General features: G+C 34.9%; 2 protein-coding genes across 4 annotated transcripts in view; one reads left to right on the top strand and one right to left on the bottom strand.

Annotated features, from left to right (window-relative positions):
• Window positions 1-1,337, top strand: part of HSF2 (heat shock transcription factor 2) — a 37,164-nt gene extending 35,827 nt beyond the window's left edge. For all 3 annotated transcript variants that reach the window (XM_060167899.1, XM_060167898.1, XM_060167900.1), the window contains one exon: window positions 317-1,337. In XM_060167899.1, the coding sequence (XP_060023882.1) occupies window positions 317-609 (293 nt within the window). In that variant the 3' untranslated portion in view covers window positions 610-1,337. The remainder of the gene's footprint in view (window positions 1-316) is intronic.
• A 4,398-nt stretch (window positions 1,338-5,735) lies between these two features.
• Window positions 5,736-23,720, bottom strand: part of SERINC1 (serine incorporator 1) — a 32,480-nt gene continuing 14,495 nt past the window's right edge. Inside the window, exons 2-10 of the mRNA XM_060167499.1 lie at window positions 21,441-21,602; window positions 18,391-18,560; window positions 13,323-13,402; window positions 12,950-13,087; window positions 11,120-11,289; window positions 10,924-11,014; window positions 9,224-9,368; window positions 8,881-9,111; window positions 5,736-7,547 (exon numbers count right to left, since the gene is read on the bottom strand). Coding sequence (XP_060023482.1) covers window positions 7,412-7,547; window positions 8,881-9,111; window positions 9,224-9,368; window positions 10,924-11,014; window positions 11,120-11,289; window positions 12,950-13,087; window positions 13,323-13,402; window positions 18,391-18,560; window positions 21,441-21,602 — 1,323 coding nt within the window. The 3' untranslated portion in view covers window positions 5,736-7,411. The remainder of the gene's footprint in view (window positions 7,548-8,880; window positions 9,112-9,223; window positions 9,369-10,923; window positions 11,015-11,119; window positions 11,290-12,949; window positions 13,088-13,322; window positions 13,403-18,390; window positions 18,561-21,440; window positions 21,603-23,720) is intronic.

Here is a 23,720-nt window from a genome sequence, read left to right as displayed (position 1 = left end):
TGCATAACGTATCAAGGTTCCAGCATATAAAGGAAATTGAATTGGTGTGGTAATAGTTCTTAAAGATTGTCATTTTTCCCCCCTATTTAACTTCAGGAGAACTGAAAGAACCCTCAGTTCTTAATTGTTGAATAAAAGTGTACATTTTCTGACTTGTACATTTTTAAATTTACTGACACAAAGTGTGATATTTCTTGTTTGGCTATATAAGGGTAATGATTGCACATATGCACATCTGCTTCTGTTTTTTCCACCATATAGCTTGAACTCTATATAAGCTGGTGATAAAAGATCAGTCTTCTTATCTTTGTTATAGATAAGCAGCTTATACAGTACACTGCCTTTCCACTTCTTGCATTCCTCGATGGGAACCCTGCTTCTACTGTTGAACAGGGGAGTACAGCATCATCAGAAGTTATGTCCTCTGTAGATAAACCCATAGAAGTTGATGAGCTTCTGGACAGCAGCTTGGACCCAGAACCAACCCAAAGTAAGCTTGTTCGCCTGGAGCCATTGACTGAAGCTGAAGCTAGTGAAGCCACACTGTTTTATTTATGTGAACTTGCTCCTGCACCTCTGGATAGTGATATGCCACTTTTAGATAGCTAAATCCCCAGGAAGTGGACTCTACGTGTATATATTCATCAAAATGATGAACTATTTATTTTAAAGTATCATTTGGTACTTTTTTTTGTAAATTGCTTTGTTTCGTTTAATCAGATACTGTGGAATCAAAAGCACCTTTTGCTTTTCTCACTAACCACACACTCTTGCAAAGCTTTCAAATGTTACTCAGCTACGTAGGTACATAAGATTTGATGCGTTAAATCACAGTATTGGCATATCTTTAAGTTGGATTCAAATGGCCATTTTTCTCCAATTACAGCAAATTGGATTTGTTTTTTACATGTATGTTCATTAACCCCAGTTAAACTTTTTGTTTCTTTGTTTTACTTGTTGATGCTGTCTTGTTTGCATTGAGTGTAAGTCACTATAACTAATGGTAGAACTCCTAAAGCTTTCTCTGTTCCAGTTGCTTTTATTAAGTATTTTTCACTTGACTTCTTTATAAAACTGGGAACATAAAGTGCCTGTATCTTGTAAAACTTCATTTGTCTCTCTTGGTTCAGAGAAGCTCATTCATGTCCAACAGGAAAGGCAACGTGTACTTGAGTGCTTGCTGTCTGAGGCAGTCGCAGCTCCGTGTACATAGAAGGGGGGTGGGTGCCATCAGCCCATCCACCTCGCTGGACTAGTTTTAAGTAAAAGTTTTCTGGTTTGTTTGTGTTTTTTTGAAGCATAATATTTAGTAAAATAAATATAATGAATGTTGCGTACTAGTGTCTGTTATGTGTCTTCTTTGGAGGTGACATCCATGTGACAGTTTTTCCTTTTCATAGGAAGTAGACAGACTTAAACTGTAAACTTTGTCTGTTATCCATTATTCTTAATATGAGTCATACCAAGATCTTTGTGCCTCATCTCAGAAGATAGACTGTGTATTGCAACAAGGAAGACATTTAATGCCTCCAAATTTAAAAATTATGCTGGCTTGCTTTCTATGTTGCTAATAAAGAACTGAGAAAAGTATGCTTCCAGTTGTCCCAAATTAGGTAAGAACATTATCACTGGATGCCAAGGGCCTATAATTTTTGCCCTGAGAGAAGATAAGAGAAACAGTTAAATCACTTCTTTCCTTTGGAACACTTGCTCAGAAGAATTAGACTTAATGCAAGGCCAGGGCACTATCACTTGAAGAATTGTACCTTCAAGCAGAGGACTGAAAGCAGTGAGCTAGTATCTGAATATTTTCTAGGGCAGTTGGATGAGCAATTGCCAAGATGGCCTTCCTGTTGGTTATAGTCTCAGTATCTTGGAACTCTCTTACTGTGATGTAAAATTTCAAATAAAGCGTAGCACAGAGGGATAAGAAACCCTTCCTTAGCAGATCCTAAAATACTTGGCTCTGACAGTGGGATCTTGGTGAACTAATTTAAGAACCCAGAACAGTTTTCTGCGTAAGCTCTAGAGGTCACTTTCTTAGAGATTGTTAAGATGTGAAGAGCTTAGAGACTGAGGAGAAGAGAGCTTCAGAGGCTTTTTCTTTTTCGCTTCCCTTCCTCACTGTGGGATATGATTAAGTTTCTTCTCCTTTGGGGATAACTCTAGAAGTATTTAAAAAATAATTTTGAAAACCTTATACCTCCTAGTACTTTTTAAGGTGACATTTAAATTTTTTCATCTTAAGTATTCGGGAAGAGTTTAGGATAGTGTTAAATACTGCCATTTTAAAAAATAGTTGTTACTTGCTTTTAAATGTATTGGAAAGAATCTAAATACCATAGTGATTTGATGTTCTTAATCATCCATTCCACTTCCTCCAAAGAATTTTATCCTACTTTTATTATGCGTGACAGTCATACATTGAAGATAATTGTTGCACTTCTCTGCAACAAAATTTGAAATTTTATTCTGTAACCTTAAGATTCTAAGCATTAAAGTTTGTCTCCAATTATAAATACACAGTTGATTAAAACAGTATAAACGTATGTGGCAGAGACTGTTAACTGATTGCTGAACCATTTCCTATCATGCAGTTAGATTATTTCCACCTTTGTAAACAGGGTAGCTATGTAATTGAATTCTAATAAATCAGGAAAAGTGATGTTCAGAACTTGCAGGTCTGGTCTGTGAACATCTCCCCCATGCAACCCTCCTCACCTTTTACCCATCTACTAGCTTGAGGCAGAGGAGTATGTGGCTTCCGAGTATACACAGGAGAAGGGAGAAACCTGGCTTCCTGAATCGCCGCTTAGAGGAGAGCCACCCATCAATCCTGGATATTCATTTAGACTTCAGGTGGGGCAGGGAGGGGGGGACAAACCTTTATTATATTCTGTCTCTGAATTTTGGGGGACTGATCTGTTAGAGATTTTAGTGTTTGTTAATAGAATATAGTCCAAATTTTGATGAACTGTTAAACATACAAAGTAAAATTTTACCAGAAATACATCTTTTTGTGGGGTGAACAGATCTCAGGGATTTTTTTTTCCCCAGATGTTTTATTATCTGGGGGTAAGTTTATATCAATATAATAAGAGCATCAATTTTTTTGTTTTTAGAGTCCTAAGAAACTTTTATAATACAAAGAAGAGATTTTGTTACAGCAGTGTCACTCAATTATTTGAAGTCCTTCAGAATTCACTAAGTATTTTAAAATTTATTAGCTGGTAATTTCATTAGATCATCCTGATTCAATTTCATTGAAAGAAATAATCACCTAAGGATTTTTTAAACCAGTGTCGTTCTCTTACCAATATTTAAAATTGTCTCTGCTTCTGTGTTTAGCGGTTTTATCCAAAGTGCCTTGGTATTAAGACTCAGAATGAATTAAGAGGTATTGTATATCCTTTGTTTTGTCTAATGTGAAAAGAGTAATTGTTAAGAGGGATGATGCCTTGTCCTGAGGCATCTTTTCAAGCGCATCAACTTTAGGAAATTTCCATGTACGCATGGAAATTGAACATCTGGAAACTGATTCCTTTAAAAGTAACCTAACTTGTGTTTACTGCAGAAAGTCTGTGTGCTGTTTGGAAAACAAATAGCATAGTATGAATACTTTAGAGGGTACCCCCCTCATCTTCATCCCACCTCCAAGCTTCTTTTGCCTCAGTGGGATACAAGTAGGCCCACAGGAGAGCCTGTGACTTACAGCTAAGTGTTCTTTTGGGGTGTGTCACTGTGTGTTTCATAGGGATGGTATATACTCAGGAATTTAGAGGCTGAAGTGTGAGAACAAAAGGTCCACAGACTGGGAAAATGACACATGATGAACATACATAAAATGCTACATTTGAGAATTAGAGCCTAATTGAAATATCAAGCATACATGAAATATTTTGAGAATCAGTTGCATATTAGGCCATAAAGCAAGTCAAATTTCAGGGAATTGGTTTCAAACAGAGTAACTACAATACAAATAAGCTAGACCTTGACAATTTTGAGGTGTACTGGCATGATATTTTGTAGTGCTCCTCAATTTGGGGTTACCTGATGTTTCTTCCCATTAGACTGGGATTATGGGTTTTGGGAAAGGTCATAGAAGTGAAGTGCCACTTTCAACACATGAAAGGTAAATGCTATCAACCTGATTTTTTCACTGCTGATATTAACTTTGACTTACTAGATTGAGCCCAAAGCTTCTGTAATACCTCTTGTGCAGTCTCAAAACGAACCCAAGCAGCCCGATTTTGGACTTGTCAGCCTCTGTAATTTGTACACACACACACACACACACACACACATACAAACACATACCCTATTGGTCTGTCTCTCTGGAACAGGATAGTACTAAAAAGGGTGGAACAATGGCCAAATAGTGACAAGTTGTCTATTTAGGTCTTCTGCCCATTTCTTGATTGGTTTTTTTTTTTAATATTAAGCTGTATGAGCTGTTTGTATGTTTTGGAAATTAATCCCATGTCAGTAGCATCATTTGCAAATAGTTTCTCCCATTCTGCAGTTTGTCTTTTGTTTATGGTTTCCTTTGCTGTGCAAATGCTTTTAAGTTAAATTAGGTCACATTCACTTACTTTTATTTCCATTACTCTAGGAGACAGGTCCAAAAAAGTGCTGCAATTTATGTCAGTGTTTTGCCTATGTTTTCCTCTAGGAGTTTTATATTACCTGGTCTTACATTAGGTCTTTAATCCATTTTATTTTTGTATATGGTATTAAACAATGTTCTAATTTCATTCTTTTACATGTAGCTGTCCAGTTTTCCCAGCACCACTTACTGAAGAGACTGTCTTTTCTCCATTGTATATTCTTGCCTTTGTCATAGACTGTCCACAAGTGTGTGGGTTTATTTCCAGGCTATCCTGTTCCATTGATCTATGTGTCTTTTTGTCCCAGTGCCATACTGCTTTGATTACTGTAGCTTTGTAGTATAGTCTGAAATCAGGGAACGTGATTCCTCCAGCTCATTTTCTTTTTCAAGATTGTTTTGGCTATTCAGGGCTTTTTGTGTTTCCATACAAATTAAAATTTTTTTCTGTTCCAGTTCTGTGAAGAATGCCATTGGCAATTTGATAGGGATTGCATTGAATCTGTAGGTTGCTGTGGGTAGTATGGTCATTTTAATACTGATTCTTCCAAGCCAAGAACATGGTATATCTTTCCATCTGTTTGTGGTGTCTTCAGTTTCCCTCATCTGCATCTTAAGTTTTCAGAGTACAGGTCTTTTGCCTCTTTAGGTAGGTTTATTTCTAGGTATTTTATTCTTTTTGATGCAAAGGTAAATGGGATTGTTTCTTTAATTTCTCTTCCTGATATTTCATTGTTATGGAATAGAGCATTTTATTATTATTATTTTTAATACGATCTATCTTAATTGTCAGAGAAAGAAGCATCAGTTGGCCACTCAGGGAAAAAATGCCTGGAGGACACAGCAAGTGTAGAGTATCTATCAATCAAATGAATTAAAAATATTTTCCAAACTTAACTGGTCTCCCTCCTGAAGGTTCTTTAGGAGAACACCACTTGAATTACCTTTGAGATCCACTCAGGAGTTTCTTACAGAGGACTAAAAGGGTACATATCACCTTAAAAACAACTCAGTTTTTCAGTACAGAAAATGGTCAGTTAACCCTCAGTGTCACGTACACAGGAAGAAAGTAGATCTGAATATTATACCACCTAAATTCAAACTGCTAAGGAATTAATACACCACACACTTTCTCTGAATTCATTTATTTAAAGATAGAACACAGCCATTTGAAATCATGAACACAATATCAACACAGGTGGGAAATTAAATTGTTATACTTCATTCACATTAATAAATATCTTAAAAGTAAATGTAGATTTTAAGATTCATTAAGACACTAATCACACAAGTAACTAAGAGTTTCTACCTAAGTTAACACTGATACTGCTTGATTTTCAGGTTGAAAGATTATAATCTATATATTTCAATTGGATGGCAGCAAATACAAAAGCATCTTTTGAACTGTATAGTATACTGTAAGCAGGGGTTTACAGCAGTCCATCATTCTCCTGGCCTATCTGTGTGTAGAAGGCATGCTGGACACCAGCAACTCACATCACATAAATTATCCACCACTCACAAGGTGTAAAATCTATTATGCATATATTTGAATAGTAATTATTTTTGAATGGCAGAAAGAATGCCAGTTGTTTTGAAAGACTTGGGATTTCCCAGCTTTGCCACTGATAAGCTGTGTTTAAGCCTATGCTTCAGTTTCTTTTTTTTTTTTTTTTTGCGGTACGCAGGCCTCTCACTGCTGTGGCCTCTCCTGTTGCGGAGCACAGGCTCTGGACGTGCAGGCTCAGCGGCCATGGCTCACGGGCCCAGCTGCTCTGTGGCATGTGGGATCCTCCCGGACTGGGGCACGAACCCATGTCCCCTGCATCGGCAGGCGGACTCTCAACCACTGCGCCAGCAGGGAAGCCCAGTTTCTTCATTTTTTAAATGAGAAAGCTAAATGAGACTTTGTCTACTGAAGCCTATTTTGCAGTTTCTTCCTGTTCTGTCAAAAGTTTATCAACTCTGATTTTCAAAACAAATTTCCAAGTGATTTTCAACTTCCTTCTAACCCATGATTATGCTTTTCAAGGCCTTTGTCTAAATCCTTCAGAGTTCCTAATCACTCCACTGAACCCACTGAACACATTTTAACACATCTGCATGTGTTTATAATGACCAAAACAAAGTTCACTATGTAAGTATGGAAGGCCATCCCTACCCAGGAATCATTACAAACCACCTTGGGTATTCAATTTAGTACCCACCACCAGCAATCTTTCTTTGAAAGCTCTGTATCTCAGTCTCCACCATAAGCTACACTGTTGTCTATCAAACATTCCACACCTGTGTAAGTTCCTTCTCTTCCTATCAAGGGAAAAATCTGAAAAGATTTTTTAGAAAACTGGCATTTAACTGACTTGTTTATAAAATTTTAGGATAGCCATGTTCTTTGCAGTATCCTGTAGGGCAAGGCATCAAATATTTCAGAAGGCAGCCATAAATTTCTTTTCGTATTTTTCTAAAACAGCTTAAGTTATAACACAATTTAAACATCAAACTGTCAAGCAGTTTTGTTTTTATTCTTTTCACAGGTACTGAGCAAAGGATAAACCTAACAATGTCCACTTCTCCTAACTTACCACCACCAACATACTCAAAACTCTGCTTCAATCTAAAACACCTATCAATGTGCTTGGCAAGACTATAATGAATAAAATGGCAAGTGGTAAAATCTAATTCATGCCAGAACACTGGAGAAGTTACATGGGAAGCACACATATATGCAACTTTACAAAAGTTGGGAATACTGTTAATTTCAAATAAGTGATGATCAAAGTGAGACTTTCATGCCAGAAGTCCCGTTCAGTCAAAATCACGATTTGTAAGAACAAGTGGTGCCACCAGTGTCCAAACATACAGCACAATGCCAATCCAACTAGAAGAGATTTTCACCCAGACAGCTGTCCACTGACTTTTCATCTCACGAGAAGGCTCATACCTAAGATTTAAGGAAAAAAAAAGGGGGGAGAGGTTGGATTATCGGTCATCAAGCCATCAGGCTTCATTACTTCAGAAATATTCTTTGTATATAATTTGTGATAACAGATATATAGTTGCTGGACTAATTATCTGTTGCCTTGCTTTTCCACACCACTTTGATAGCTAATGTGAAGGTAAAATCAATTTTCTTTAAAGGAGTAGAGGACACAGGCCTCTGAAATAGCTCTTTTAGATAATACTCAGAAAATCTTTGTTTTTCTGGCTCACTAATTACGAGATAGAGAAATGGAATGTGACCTCTAGATAAATAAATAAGACATACAGTTTAGAATTGGTAAGTCTTTATGTTATAAAGAATATAATCTGTTCAGAGTGTATATGGGAACCCCCTCCACCTTCTCAGATTTAAGAAACTGGGAAGGAAATACATCCCAAAGTTAGCTGACTTTTATGTTGATGAAACATACCAAAAATATTTTTCATCTAATCTTAACATTTACTATTAACCTGACAGCCAAAGCTGTGAATTACTGAGAACTATTTGGGTTCGTATACCTTAAGAAACTGCAGTGTAGGAATTTTAAAATATATGTATTTTTCAATAATAAATGCTGGTAGAGGCTGCTCTCAAAGAAATAAAGCAAAGAATAATCTTCTCTCTACATCTTTTGATGGTATTCAGAGCCCTCTTACAAACTGTTAAGGATATTATGCATTAAAAATTATTAAAACTAGAACTGCCCTACCACATAGTTCAACTTGAATCTTAAATCTTTCAGTAGTCCTTTGGACAAAATTAGAATTTTTAAAAACAAAATATAAACCGCTATCTTCCAACTAACTAATCTTCAAAAAGATTAGTTTTGAAGTGATAAAAAAACAAAAATTAGTTTTGAAGAATTCTAAGAATCCATCTATGTTAATGTATTCACATCTCAATTTTGAAATCTTCAAAAATTTTAATGACAAAGTTTGAACAAAACAGAAGAAAGGTATCTTTTTATTGCACTATGTTGGGAACTGGTTAGTCAGTATTAAAAAGAAAAGCAAGCATTGTGTTTGATCAACTGTCAACATGTATTTCCCTAAGCAATGTGTTAGTTTCATGAAACTTTATTTCAGTCTCTTCAAGATGTGGAAATATTTCAATGATTGTTATTGCTGAAGCAAGGAAATAAAGCCTGCATTTCTGAAACTGATCTCACTATTCATTTAGTTGTAAATTTTGAAATATACTGGAGGATTAAAAAGTACTCCATACCACATTTAACAATGAAATCACAAAAAAGCCATCAGTTTCCACATGCAAAGTTTTCATAAAATATAAGTACCTGTACCAGTTGGTAAGGGTCATCATGATATAAAGCGAAGCCAGGAAAAGCATAAAGTGAAAGAAGGAGTAACTGTAAGTGACACCATCCTTTTCATTATCTACAGCTCGGTGAACATCATCTCTATCCTCCAGTGATCCGTCACTTCTGGCTCCACCATCTTCTATTAATGTTGATTCATCACTTGTTAGAGTCAGTTTATTAACCTGACTATTGTTTGAAGTACGGATGCTGCGTGGAAGACAGTTTAGAAAGAGAGAAGGAAAAAAAAGGGGAATTTAAAGATTCATATATGAATAGCAGCTGGACTTTTAAAAAAATGAAAATTCATAATTTTTCTTACCTTGAATAAAACACACACAGTAAAAAGAGGATTAGTCCAATAATTCCTTGAGCATGCCACCACTGTACAGACTGCCCCTCCTTTGGGACAGTGCTTGTTGTATTATATCCAATTATGCTTAGTAGACTTGGGTTGCACTCTGTTTCTATAATGTAAATTAAGGTCAAATTAAAATCTTAGAATAGTATAAAATTTTTTTCAGAGCACAATGTAGTTCTTTTTAACTCTTATACTCTTGCAAATTCAAAACATTCTGTTAGAAAAAGGCACAAACAACAAAAAAATACTTTAAGACAACTTTATTTATAGAGACCTTTTTATAAAAATTTTATAGTGCTAATTTTATAGACGTGCTTGGAAAACAATTTCATTTTCAACCTCATGCAGGAGCTGAGACATTAAGCTTTTCGTTGATCAGGAAACTGGTGAAATTTAGACGACCTCTAAAGCAAAGCTCAAGTAAAGAATAAAATTCAGATATTCTAAACTAAAATGCACTGGCTTTTCTACTACAAAGTGTGAGATAAACTTAATAAAATGACTATTGTTATTATCAGTTTGCCAAACTACATTGTTATATAGTTTATACATAAAATCAGTTACTAGAATTTTAGCAAATAGTTTGTGGAAATGAGCAAACAAGGCATAATGACCTAATGCTTATTCAGCTTCTTGACTCCCGTAAATAAAGAATTTAAATAGGGTTGGTATCCACTTAAGTGTCCCACGTGTTTTCCTCACAAAGCCAGATATGTCAATTGCCACCTTATCAATGAAAAATGTTTTTTATCTTTAAGCCATTCATATAAGGATAATCCCTAAAGCAAATTACTATTAGTTTTTTCTAGACACTTACCTGGACAAATATAAGGAATCTTTCTCTAGTAAACTAAAAAAACAACAAAAACATTTTCTCCAACTAGTGATAAAGCATCTATAAAATTTATAAACTCAATGAAATATAAGATTCAGAAAACATTTTATAATTTTTCTTTATTCTGAGAAAGACAGACCATTTTTTTCCTTTTCAAAAAATAGTACAGTTGACTCTTGAACAACAAGTGGATTAGGGGCATCAACCCCCTCACACAGTCGAAAATCTGCATATAATTTTATGGCTGGCCTCCATGTCCAGCCATTCATATCTGCAGATCGTGTAGTAATGCAGTACATATATTTGAAAAAAGTCTATGGATGAGTGGACCTGTGCAGTTCAAAAAACTGTTGTTCAAGGGTCGACTGTAATTATTAACTTCTAATTTGTTTCACTGCAAATGACATATACAGGATTCTACTCCCACAGAATGCAATAAAACTGGCCTATAAAAAGATTACAAAGACCAATTCATTATATTCACTTTTAAGGTAATCCAGACAAAAAATAATAGGTGGAAAAAAACTATACTATTTACAGTAGAATCAACAAACATTTTAACAGCACTTATTTCCTTCTACATATACTATCATATGCACTGTACAAATTAGGTATATTTCTTATAATTTTCATATAATTTCTTATAGTTTTGCTAGTGAAAGAAGAAACTAAGTGAAAAAATACAGCAATACATCAAAGATGAAAATAGTATTATTCCCATTATCTTCATTTCTCTGTGAGCTTAATTTTACAAAATGACCATCTTTGAAAAAAGAAAAGCTGTAGGATTCATTAAAAAGAAACAAACCCAAGCAAACGAACATACCTGGTTCATTAGTCATAGCAGACCATGTCAAATACATTGTGTAGACCGTAATTACCGAAGACTGTAACAAGCCAGATCTTGGTTGTGATTCCTACAAAAAAATAAGCAAAACAGAAAAATATTGTTATCATTCAAGATTTAGGAAAACTTAAAAAATAGAAGCTTCATAAACATTAATGAACTAATCCAAGCTTACTTGGATTTTTGGCAGTATAGACATTATAGAAGCACCAAGGCAGAGGAGCATGTTGACACTGATGAACGCTTTATTTTCTGCACAACTGGCTGGATGAGTATAGTAAACAAAAAACAGGACGACAGCAACTAAAGACAGCAGATAATTCAGAGCTGTAGCTGATAACAAAGCTGTGAAAGAAATACATTGGACAATTAGATTTTATCACTAATATTAGGAATTAGGCATATGGCTCATTTTACAAGCAATCTTATTTCATTCAAAAATATTACTTTAAGCAACTAACGTTGTGTCAGCATTACACAGGCTATATAAGCAGGTAAAGATATTCTGAGCTTTATCACATTAAGAATTTTATAGTCTTTATATATAGCTCATTATGATGATGTGTTTTCAAGGACAATAACATACTATGATCTTCATAGAGTTTCCAAAACACATTCAGATGTATTAGCCATTATTTTCAAAATACAGAAAAATAACTAGGAGGGAAATATTAAGGTTTTTAAAGAATGATAATCATTCAGTTGTAAACAAGGGCATTAAGAAACTTATTTTGCCTGCAAAACAATGCTTTTCCTCATCAACTAAAATCTTAAAATTATTCAAGAGTAAGTCATTATTATTTAATAAGACAACCTAAGTTTCTTCTATCACACACACACGTTTTAGTTTCTGTGCTAATGTATGCTTAATATACATGTATTTATGTCGATGTGCCTCACTGACAGGGGATCCATCAAACCAATATTTACTGAATACCTACAAAGGCCCTAGGGATATAGTAGGGAACAAAGCAGAAACTCTTACACTAGATTTAACATTAAAAAATGAGATATTCTATATAAGTAAATTTTCCAAATGATCAAAGTTCATTTCTTTGAATACCAAACCCTTTATTTTAACCACTGAGATCGAATACCACAAATTAGTTGTATGAGAGAAAATATGAAGCTAGCAGACATGCTGGATTTAGCTTTCACTGATTTTTTTAAAAAAATTGTTTTTTTTTAGCTGAAACTCAGATCATTTCACATAAAAATCCAGATTTATGGCTTCTTTTGGAAAAATCAGAAAAGTTAAGCAACACTGGGTTCACATTTCCACAAGGCAACTACTAGATGGAACTGAGCAGTAGCTATATGCATTTTAGATAAAGGCCTTTACACTCTCCAATTCATCACAGTCCCTTCTATTTGCAAAAGGATTGAAAATGCACTTAAACCTGGTTCTCCTCCCTTATTTTTGTTACTTATTGTAAGCATCTGAAGTTTGATCCCTGTTTTAGAGCATAAGCACAGGACTCAAGCTCATCATTATAGATAAACATTAAAACACTACTGTAAAAATTCCCTTAGGTGTTAGTTACACATAAGGGCATTCTTTGCACTTACGCAAAATGTTTCAGAGTTGCTTTTTTATTTTTCCTGCTTGCTGCTGTTAAGAATTGTACCACTGTTTGTTCATCTATTTCTAGCAGTCCTCGTCCCTTTAATATTTTACTTTTAACCTTCTGTAGGCTTCCCAGGAAATTAGGCTGTAAAATATACATGCATTCAGCAATAGGCTTTGGAACTTCTATTTTAGCCATTCATGGTCTTCTGGATTATTTCCTGGTTCTTGGGTATGTTCCTAGTTGACAGCCAAAAACTCTCTCTACAAGTAAAGTTGCTGATATAATGTGATAAGATGCCACTCACAAACTTAAGCTAAAAACCTCCTCACAGAAAATTATACCATAAAAATCGTGATTTTCCCATAGTCTACATATCTGTTCTCACTTTCAAACTTCAGCTATCTTGAAGATGTTCTGTAAGACAAAAAGCTTACCTGCGTACCAACATCTTGAGTTCCCTTCTTCCATTTTTTCAACCCATGATTCATTCCACGAATGGGCAAAATCAATGAGTAAGACTAGCTGTATGAGAATGAAGCAAAAGGCACCTGCCATGCCTACGTAAAACCACACTGAAAAAAAAAAAAAAAGCAAAAAACCACAAATGAGTGACTGGTTCACTTTTCATTATTTCATTTTCACAATCAATATACAAAAGGAAAAATAAAAGTTTACATAAATGCCTTGATTTTGCCAACGGGGGGGTGGGGGTGGGAAACAAATAGTTACAGTTCCAGGCAACAATTATTTCAATTTCCTTATAAAATATCAATATCACACAATTAAAGAAAAAAAAAGATTTCTTACCAGTTGTAAAAGTTCCTTCTGGAATGAAGAAGGCCCCAATAATAATTGCAACTGCTGCAGCAAATTTAAAGAACCAGAATCTAAAACAAAAAAAAAAATTTTTTATTAATAAATATTCATTCAACAAGTAGTTTCATGTATGAAATCTTTGAAGAGCTATTCTTAAAGAACAGCTACACTTTATGTGACTATTCTATTCTTTCTGAGGATATCCTGAAAACGAGAAGTGAAGAATATCATGTAAACTATTTTAGGACAGTTTTAATTCATTATGATAAAATGAGAATATTAGTTTCATTTCACAGGTTTATTTTACATATACACCAATAGCTATTATAACTGGTGTATATGAAAGTGTAAATAAGGTACACTGTACAAATGAATAGTTTTGAAAACACACAATAAATGCCTGGATGACAGATTTCCACTAGCTAGCCAAATGAGTTGAAAGAACCAGAGAAGACATAAAAGTTTAAGAATTCTGCCACAGAAAGGCGCAAGAAGTGAGAAGCAGGTGTTCAGAGTCAGAGAGAACCCTAGATATAACAGGATCAATAACCTTATCTGAAGACAACTAGTAGAGATTTGAGGCATCTGCTACTTCAAATGTGAAAGCAATGCAAAACTACAAGGAACATGAAGAATCAAGAAAACATTTCACCACCAAAAGATAACAATAATCCTGCAATAATTGAGCACAAAGGCATAAAATCTTGCAGTCTAGCAGATAAAGAATTCAAAACAGCTGTTTTGAGAAAACTCAATGAGCTATAAGAAAACACAAAGATAATTCAACAAAAACCAGGAAAAAAATATATGAATAAAATGAGAAAGTTAACAAAGAGACAGAAATCATAAAAAAGAACCAAACATACTCTGGAGCTGAAGAATTCAACAAAAGACATGAAAATTACAATAGAGATCTGCAGAAGGGCAGATCAAATGGAAGACAGAAAAAACGGACAGGAATTTTGATGTAACCCAATCAGGGGTGAACAGAGAAAAAAAATGAAAAAGGGAAGAAAGCCTCAGTAATCTATGGAATTCAAATATTAGAATGATTGGGTTTCAGAAGGAGAAGAGAGGAAGAAGGGGGCAAAAAGTTTAAAGAAATAATAGCTGAGGGGCTTCCCTGGTGGCGCAGTGGTTGAGAGTCCGTCCGCCTGCCGATGCAGGGGACACGGGTTCGTGCCCCGGTCTGGGAAGATCCCACATGCCGCAGAGCGGCTAGGCCCATAAGCCATGGTCGCTGAGCCTGTGCTCTGCAACAGGAGAGGCCACAACAGTGAGAGGCCTGCGTACCACAAAAAAAAAAAAGAAAGAAAAGAAATAATAGCTGAGAACTTCCTAAGTCTGGACATCCAAGTTCACAAAGCTAATAGATCACACTATCAGCTCAATGCAAACAAACCTTTTAAGCCATATTACATAATGAAAACTGTCAAAAATCAAAGAACAAGAGAGAATCCTAAAAGCAGCTAGATGAAAAAGATTGTAATCTACAAAGTCATTTCCATCAGGCTCTCAGTGGATTTCTCAGTAGAAAACCCTATAGGCCAAGAGAGAGTAGAATGACTTTAAGTGACATACTCAAAGTGTTGAAAGGAAAAAAATGCCAGCCAAGATTACTCTGTCCAGCAAAGTTATCCTTCAGATACAAAGGAGAAATAAAGATTTTCTCAGTCAAAATCCAAGGAATTCACCACCACTAAATCTGTCTTGTAAAAAATGGTGAAAGGAATTCTTCAAGTTGAAACAAAAAGACAGTAAATTAGTGACACGAAAACATACAAAAGTATACAACACACTGGTAAATGGAAATACACAGATTTAGAAAAATCTAATTCTTTAATAGCATGGTGTGTTAACTACGTAACTGTTGTATAAAGATTAAAGAGTATTAAAAAACAACAGCTATTATAATTGGTTAATGGATATACAATATAAAAAGAGATAAATTGTAATATCAAAAAAATAAAAGAGGAGTAAATGGGTAGGGCTTTTGTATACAACTGAAGTTGCTATCAGCTTAAAATGGGCTGTTTTATCTATAAGATGTTTTATGTAAGCCTCATGGTAACCACAAAGCAAAAAACTAAAGTAGATTTACAGAAAATAGGGAAGCAGACCATACCACCAATTTACAAAGAAAATCACCAATTTACATAGGCGTTAACAAAGAAAAAAGAAATTATGGAAATATGAAACAGCCAGACAGCAATGAGTAAGATGACATTAGTAAGTCGTTCATATCAATAATTATGCTAAATGTAATGAATTCAGCAACCAAAAGGCACAGTGGCTGAATTAAAAAAAAAACAACTGAAAAAGACACAACCAAATGGAAAGATAACTCGTGTTTGTGGATCTGAAGAATAGTTAAAATGTCCATACTACCCAAAGCCACCTATAGATTCAAAGTACTCCCTATAAAAATTTCAATGCCACTTACAAAAAAATAGAAAAAACAATCCTAAAATTTGTATGTAACTACAAAAGACCCCAAATAGAAAAATCAGCCATGAGAAGGACAAAGCTGGATATATCACACTTACTGATTTCAAACTATACTACAAAGCTACAGTAATTAAAACAGTAGTACCATAAAAGTAGACACATAGACCAATGGAATAGAATAGAGAGAGCTTATTAATAAACCCTTCCATTTCAGATCAACGAATATTTGACAAGGGAGTCAAGAACACTCAATGGGCAAAGGACAGTCTCCTCAACAGTCTTGGGAAAACTAGGTAACCACAGAAAAATGAAAATGGACTCCTTTATTACATGACTCACAAAATTAACTCAAAATGAATTAAAGACTTAAACATTTAAGACCTGATACCATAAAAGATATCAATACTAGAAAGATGCTGATACTGGGAAGAAGAAAGTAAGGAAGAAACTCCACAACATTGGTCTTGGCAATGAGTTTTTGGATGAGACAGCAAAAGTACAAGCAACAGAAGTAAAATCAAACAAGTGGGACTACATCAAACTAACAAGATTCTGCAAAGCAAAAGGAACAATCAACAAAATGAAAGGACAACCTACAGAATAGGAGAAAATATTTGCAAACCATGTATCAAAAAGTGGTTAATACCAAATACATATAAAGAACTCATACAGCTCATTAAAAAAACAAACAATCCAATTAAAAAATGGACAGAGGAACTAAATACTTTTCCAGAGAAGGCATACAAATGGCCAACAGGCACATGGAAAGGTGCTCAACATCACTAATCATCAGAGAAATGTAAATCAAAACCATTATGAGATATCACCACCTCAGACCTATTAAAATGGCTATCATGATGACAAGAAATAACAAATGTTGGTGAGAATGTGGTGAAATGGGAACCCTTATGCACTGTTACTGGGAATGTACACTAGTTCAGCCACTATGGAAAACAGTATGAAGGTTCCTCAAAAAATATAAAAATGGAACTACCATACAATCCAGCAATCCCACTTCTACGTATATATCCAAAGAAAGTGAAAATAGGGTACTGAAACGATATCTGCACATACATGTTTATTGAAGAATTATTCATAATTGGCAAGATATAAAAACAACCTTAAGTATCTGTCAACAGATGAATAAAGAAACTATAGTACATATACACAATGGAATATTATTCAGCCACGAGAAAGAAGGAAATCCTGTCATTTGCAACAATATGGATGGACCTTGAGGGCATTATGCTAAGTGAGATAAGCCAGACAAAGAAAAACAAACATTTATGATATTACCAATATATGGAATCTGAAAAAGAAAAATGTACTTTAAAGCTTCTAAGAGACTAGATCTTAACTGTTCTCATCACAACTAAGAAATAATAATTACGTGATGTGATAGAGGTGTCAGTTAATACTATGATGGTAATCATATTGTAATATATTAAAGTATGAAATTAACACTTTGTACACTTTAAACCTGACACAATGTTATATGTCAATTATAACTCAATTTAAAAAAAACATTAACAGTGACATGAGTGCTTAGTGCATGTTTTGAGAATGTTATCTCATGAAATGACTGTGATAGCCACCCTGTAATGCATTTTGAGAAGTGTTTAAAAATACATTTAGTAAAGATGTTTTAAGACTGCAAAAAAAATTAAAATTAAAACAACCAATGACTAAGGGAACCAAAAAAAACAAAATAAAATCAACCTGGCACAGCACATCTTTTTTCATTAATATTTCACTTGTTCATTCTTCTTGTCTTTGGTAGCATGTTAATAGATAAGCAATAGCAGATATTCCAAAAAAATTTTTTTAATTTATGAGGGGAAAAAAGTGATAAAATTCAAAACATTCAAAATTGAGTGTGAGTAGTGCTCTATATTAAGGGAGACTGATAAAAGGGACCCTGAAGTTTCTAGGTTGTTCAGTATAACCATTTAGAAAATCAATCAATCACCTTGTTTCAAAGGAATAAAGTTTTTCATTTTGGCTGCACTGTACATCTTAGGAACTGAGTTCAGTTTTATGTAGTGAGAGTGGCCTACAAAAAGCTAAGAGGAGAAGGAGGAATAAGCTCCTCATTATTAGTCACAGATATGATAAATCTTCCTTTTTAGGATGAAAATACAGTTGACCCTTGAACAATGCTGGAGTTAGGGGTGCCAACTCTCTGCATGGTTGAAAATCCATATATAACTTATAGTCGGCCCTCTGTATCCGAGGTTCCTCATCTGTGAATTCATTCAACTAGAGATCAACATGGATTGTGTAGTACACTGTATTTACTGTTGAAAATAATCTGCATATAAAGTGGAACTGCACAGTTCAAACCTGCGTTGTTCACATGGGTCAACTTTATTAAACATAATGCAGAGACTATACCAATAAATGACCCAAGGCTACTATTTAATATTTATATTTCCAAATTCCAACACATTCTCTAATAGAGACAAGAGGATTTTCTTACCTTGTCATTCATGAATAAAATAATTCTGCAGATTGTTCAAGTTTATTTTACCTTAAACTTTCTTTAGACAGACTCAAAATTACTGAGAAGAGACTATGCAGACTTTATATTGAAGTTTATTAAAAACCTTACCCATTGTGTACTGCAGCTCTAGGATCACTGCTGCTCTTCACTTTGATCATTAATAGAGATAGGAGAAGGTAGAACATAGCCAAGCCAAAGCACAAACGGTATACAGCTTTATAGCCAACCAGAATATTACAAGGGACCACTCCTTTCTCATTCTCACAAAATCCAGGAATCTGAAAACAAAACAGGAATTTGTGATCTAGAATTTTTTCAAGAAAAAATGAAAATTCTGTAATCAAATAGTTTAAGGTTTAGAAAATTGTTCACTTTACAGTTTATGCCGAAATGTAATCAAGCTAAGTCTACACGTTTTCATAAGACAGAAGTGTAACTCTTTTTTTACTTTATGTGAGCACCGGATAAGCTACAAATGTCAATCCTAAAGTGGATGCTTATTTTAACATGCAGACTTATTCTAAGTTTTTTTTAAAACTTGCATTCCACTGGGATATACTCAATCACATGTATAAGAGAAAAATACAATCAATAAAAGTGTAAATAATCACAGAGTAACTAAATCAGTTTCTAAATACTAAAGAGAACCATGATGGCATTTTGAGTTTTGGTCCCTCATTCTACAAGTGTTATTTCTGATAATGGATGGATTTGGATTAACAGCAAAATGGCTGGCTGTATTTTTATTTTTTAACTTAAAATCTTAAAAAAGACTGATGACCATTTCAGAAAATCACACTGAAATCAGAGTACAAGAAAGTATTTTTAAAATATTTTTAAGTGAAATAAATGGGAGTAGATACACTATTCACATATATCAGAGTGAATTACTGCCTCTAGAAACGTTAAAGCAAACCAATATGCCAAAATACAGCTGTTAATATGTACCTTTAAAATCAAGAACCTAAAATTATATTTAAGTTGATGCAGGTGCTACTTTCTTTTTGCTAGCTCCTGTACAGTCTATAAGCTCTTTCTTGGTCTCACTTGAACCCTACTTTCCCAACTTAGTTTAACAATTATGGCAATATGTACTTACCCATACTCACTTGCAACATGTACTCACTAACACCCTTAATTATCCCATGCCCTTAAATGAGAGCAGCACACCACCTGGCTAATTCCCATCATTAAGTTTTAATTCAATCACCTATATTAGGTTAAGTTGCTACAGTAACAACCTCCAAACATAGGTGGCTTAAACAGCAAAGATGTATTTCTTGCTCATGTACATGTACATGGTTGGTTCTACATAGTCAACTAAAAGAATCCAGGCTGCCAGAGAAGCCACCATCTCAAATGATATACAGGTTGCGACAGAAAAGAAAGGAGAATCTGCATTACCAAGTAGAGGGTGATGTTTATCACTTCTACTCATAACTCACTGACCAGTACTAGAGACATGACCCTACATATCACAAGCACTCTAGGAAATGCAATTCTCTGATGACCTTCAGAAAGCAGAGAAGCAGAAACATTGGGGGTTACAAACTAACATCTATCAACTAAACCGTTCATAACAACAGTCAACTGGATCCATGACAAAAAACATATGAACGTCTTCTGCTTATACGAAGGACCTGAATAACATTAACTGAGCATCTACATATGCCATGTACAATGCTACTTTGAAACTGTAATAAGCTCATTTCCCAAACTTACACTATTTTTCCTCACCCCAAAGTCAACCCTAAGCAGACAACTATGGTTTAAAATGGAGGTTATCTGACATAAACACTCTCTCAACCTCAAATTTTCTATTGTCATTCATTTTTCCTTGGAGGAAAAATAACTTCTATATGCCTTCTCTTGATCACATTCTCTCTCATGGGTTAGATCCCTTATGACTATTCTCAAAATACAAATAATTAAATCTCCCCAGCCTAAAAACTTCTTTAATTCACCCTCCCTCTAAGACTTACTATCTGCATTACAAAACTCCTTAAATCAGCAGTCTATTCTCATTGGATCCATTTCCTCATAGCCATCTAACTCTCCCTCCTAATCCTTCTAGGTCAGCACTCTATAAATGGTTTTTCAAGACACTAGACATATACTGGCTGTCAAATCCCAAGGCTACTTCTTAATCCTCACACTCCTTTACCTTTTTTAAACAGACATTATGCTGTCATTCTTCAGACTCTGTTCCTAAGGCCTACTAAACAGGTTCTTGGTTCTCTTTTTTCACTGTTCCTTCAGAGGTTCCCTTTTCTCCATCAACTCCCTTAAGAGCTTTTGTCAAAGCTCTAGCTCTCCTCGCTCCAAATGGTCTTCTTCAGCATATGCTGCCATAGTTTGAATTTCATCTCTATCTCTGATTTCTTTTATGAGTTACACACCCAAATTTTTTATTTCCTGCTGGACACACGGACACACATACACACACAATGTGATGCAGTACCCACAAGCTAACATATTATATACTAGATTATATTTTCCCCATCTCTTTGCACAACCTGACTCCCTGGGGGAAAAAAAAGTTTAATAAAACACCTATTCTCTCTTTTTTTCCCTGAGTTAACAGCAACAGTTTCCTCTCAGTTATCTAGGATCAGAACCTGGTTATTATTTATTATTCTATCACTGCCAATATTTAAATCCAGATTCAGTCAATTCTACATTCAGAGAATTATTTCAGGCCCTCTATGCCCTTCTTGATTACACCATTCCAAGAGCCACCATACTTAACTGCTGCCTTCTATCCTAATTATCAGATAAATCTTCCTAAGGCATACATACTTAGCTCAAAAAGCTTTTATCCTCATTCTGCTTCCTATTTTTCAATTTCTGCATACAAAAATTTACTGATTCTTAGAATGTCCCTTTTTCCATGAGACCCACAGTGATTCTGACATTTCCCTGGTTAGAATTACTGATTTCCTCATATTAACACAACACATCTTCTGCCCTACCATCAGAGAATTTTAGTAAGCTGCCTTTCACTGTTTGTCTTTCCTAAATGATCATGAACTACTAAAACTCGGATTAAGTATTCTTCCTTTTTACAGTATTCTGTTTCCAATACACAAGAAGCAGTTTTATGCATATACATACTAAAGGTTCAGTTAATCATTTAAAAAAAAAAAAAGAAAACTAACCTTATTTAGTTGTTCTTCCATTCCAGGTATCAACATTACACAAGATACACACACTCCAACAAGCAAAAAAAGTGCATAGATCAACCTAGTTACAGTGGAGTTGTTTCCACTAGGACAGCATCGGCACAGCAAACATGGGGCACTGCCACACAAACATGGTATCTGGAAAAAGAACTTTAAAGGTCAGTATAGTTTAAAATGATACAGTGAAAACTTACATTCTATCTACTCAAAAAAGAAAGGATTGGAGTTAAAGTAATTACCAAGAGATTTGGTTCACATATATTATCTATAAACTATAAAATTTAGTAACTTCTGGGTAAAACTGAAGCAAAGTAAAACCAAAAAGTGCTTGCCCTTTATATCAAGCAAAATGAGTAAACTCAGTTAAAACAACAAAAGGGGGGATAAAACAGCAGCAGCAACCAAAGTTTAGCTAAGAAAAGGAATGGAATATTCACACTTACAAGCTGATCTCCAACTCCTGCCTTTTAACCCCAGAAATCATGCTGGTGAATTCACAAAAGTCTGATATTTCTCAGATACGCCAGAGGAGGAAAAGAAGTGAATTGATATCCTTATCTTTTCCCTCTTCTGACTTGGTAGTAGTGATAACAGTAAAATTTTCTATTAGAATCAGGCAAAACAGGATAAGTGAACAAGTGAAGCTAGCTAGCATTGTCTAACAGAACTCCGCACTAAACTAGTAGTATATCCTAGGGGAACAGAATATCTCCCTCAGCAGGAGAGGCAAATACTAGTAACGGAATTTAACAATATCTCAGAAAGGCAAAATGAAAGTATCCGCAAACGAATTGAATATAATCTAGGCTGAGCTCCACCATACCATCAGATACCACAGGAAGGGAGAATTGTAGAAGCCAGACACACTATAGTAACCAATATAAGGTAGGATAAGAACCACTTATACTAAACTTCAGTAAGATAAAAATAAATGTCGTGGAAACAATGCAAACACACTTTAGCAAAACATAAAAATAAGCAAACATGTCCCCTCAGACCAAAAAAAGGCATTTGAAAAATCCAATCTGAAATAAAACATAACTCAGTAAGAAGAGGAAATTCCCTAAAATTGGTACACCTGAAGCAAAAAGGAGAGCTCAAAATGAAAAGAATAGAACAAGCTGAAAAGGAGGATTGCAAGGCTGAGAAGAAATGAGAAGGGGAAAAACATGCTTAAAAAAACAGTAATTAACTATCATGGAAGAAAACAAAAACAGCTGAAAATAAAATCTGATCGATGAATAAAGTCTGGGATTAAGTACCATAAACTCAAGCCAAGATAGAGTAACAGTGACCAGACTTACCCTACTGCCTTAATCCAAGGGAAAAAAATTAATGAAACAATGGTTTTTCAGACAATTAACAATAGGCAATGTAGGACACTAGTTTCTGAGAGAGATGAAACAGTGTGAACTCTATGACTGTCCCAATCTTTCTGCCTGGGAAAGAGTTTCCAGTGCAGGGAGGAGAATCCAGACAGAGGACAGCAGTCTACTGAATTGAGGAGACAGAGTTGGGACAGTTGAGAGTTCAGGGAAGTGAAGGCAGCTAAAGTTCATAGGGCAGAAACAAGGAGAGGAGAAAGCTACACCAAGAGTGAACTCCAGAGATCTGCAGAAGCTTCAACTTGTGTCTTCAGCAGAGCACTGATCAGTACATGCATTTGATTAAATTACTCTGTGGGGTGGGGGTGGGGGAGTGGGGAGGGTGGTATTACCAGCCAGAGTGGAAGAACTTTATAAGGCCTTGAGCAGAGTTATAAGGCTATTATTATTACACAGTATTGGGCAGGGGTGGGGGGGGGTAGGGGGTGTGTGTGGAAATAAGCCATAAGGCTAAAGCTACTCCAGTCTCACTTAACAAAGCCTAAAAGCAAACACTGAAAAGATCAAATTCTCTTCAAATAACTCACCTATGTCTAAGAATAGGGCCCAAGAATGTTTTTTAAAAATACAACACATCCAGCACCCATCAAGGTAAAATTTACAATACCTAACAGCTAATAAAAAAATTGGTAGGCATGCCAGTATGGAAAAAACAACCTACAATGAGGAGAAAAGTCAATAAATCAAAACCAACCTGAAATTACACAGATGACTTAATTCAGTTATAAATAATGGCACTCTACTGTTATTGTAATTATACTTCATTTGCTCAAGGAGAGAACACAGCATGTCAAGGAAAGATATGGAAGATAATTTAAAAGATCCATATCAAACTTATGGAGATGAAAAATAAGATCTCTGAACCAAAAAG

This window comes from Lagenorhynchus albirostris, chromosome 12 (assembly GCF_949774975.1).
Source record: "Lagenorhynchus albirostris chromosome 12, mLagAlb1.1, whole genome shotgun sequence".
Taxonomy (NCBI): Eukaryota; Metazoa; Chordata; class Mammalia; order Artiodactyla; family Delphinidae; genus Lagenorhynchus; species Lagenorhynchus albirostris.
This window is presented reverse-complemented; position numbering and strand designations above follow the sequence as displayed.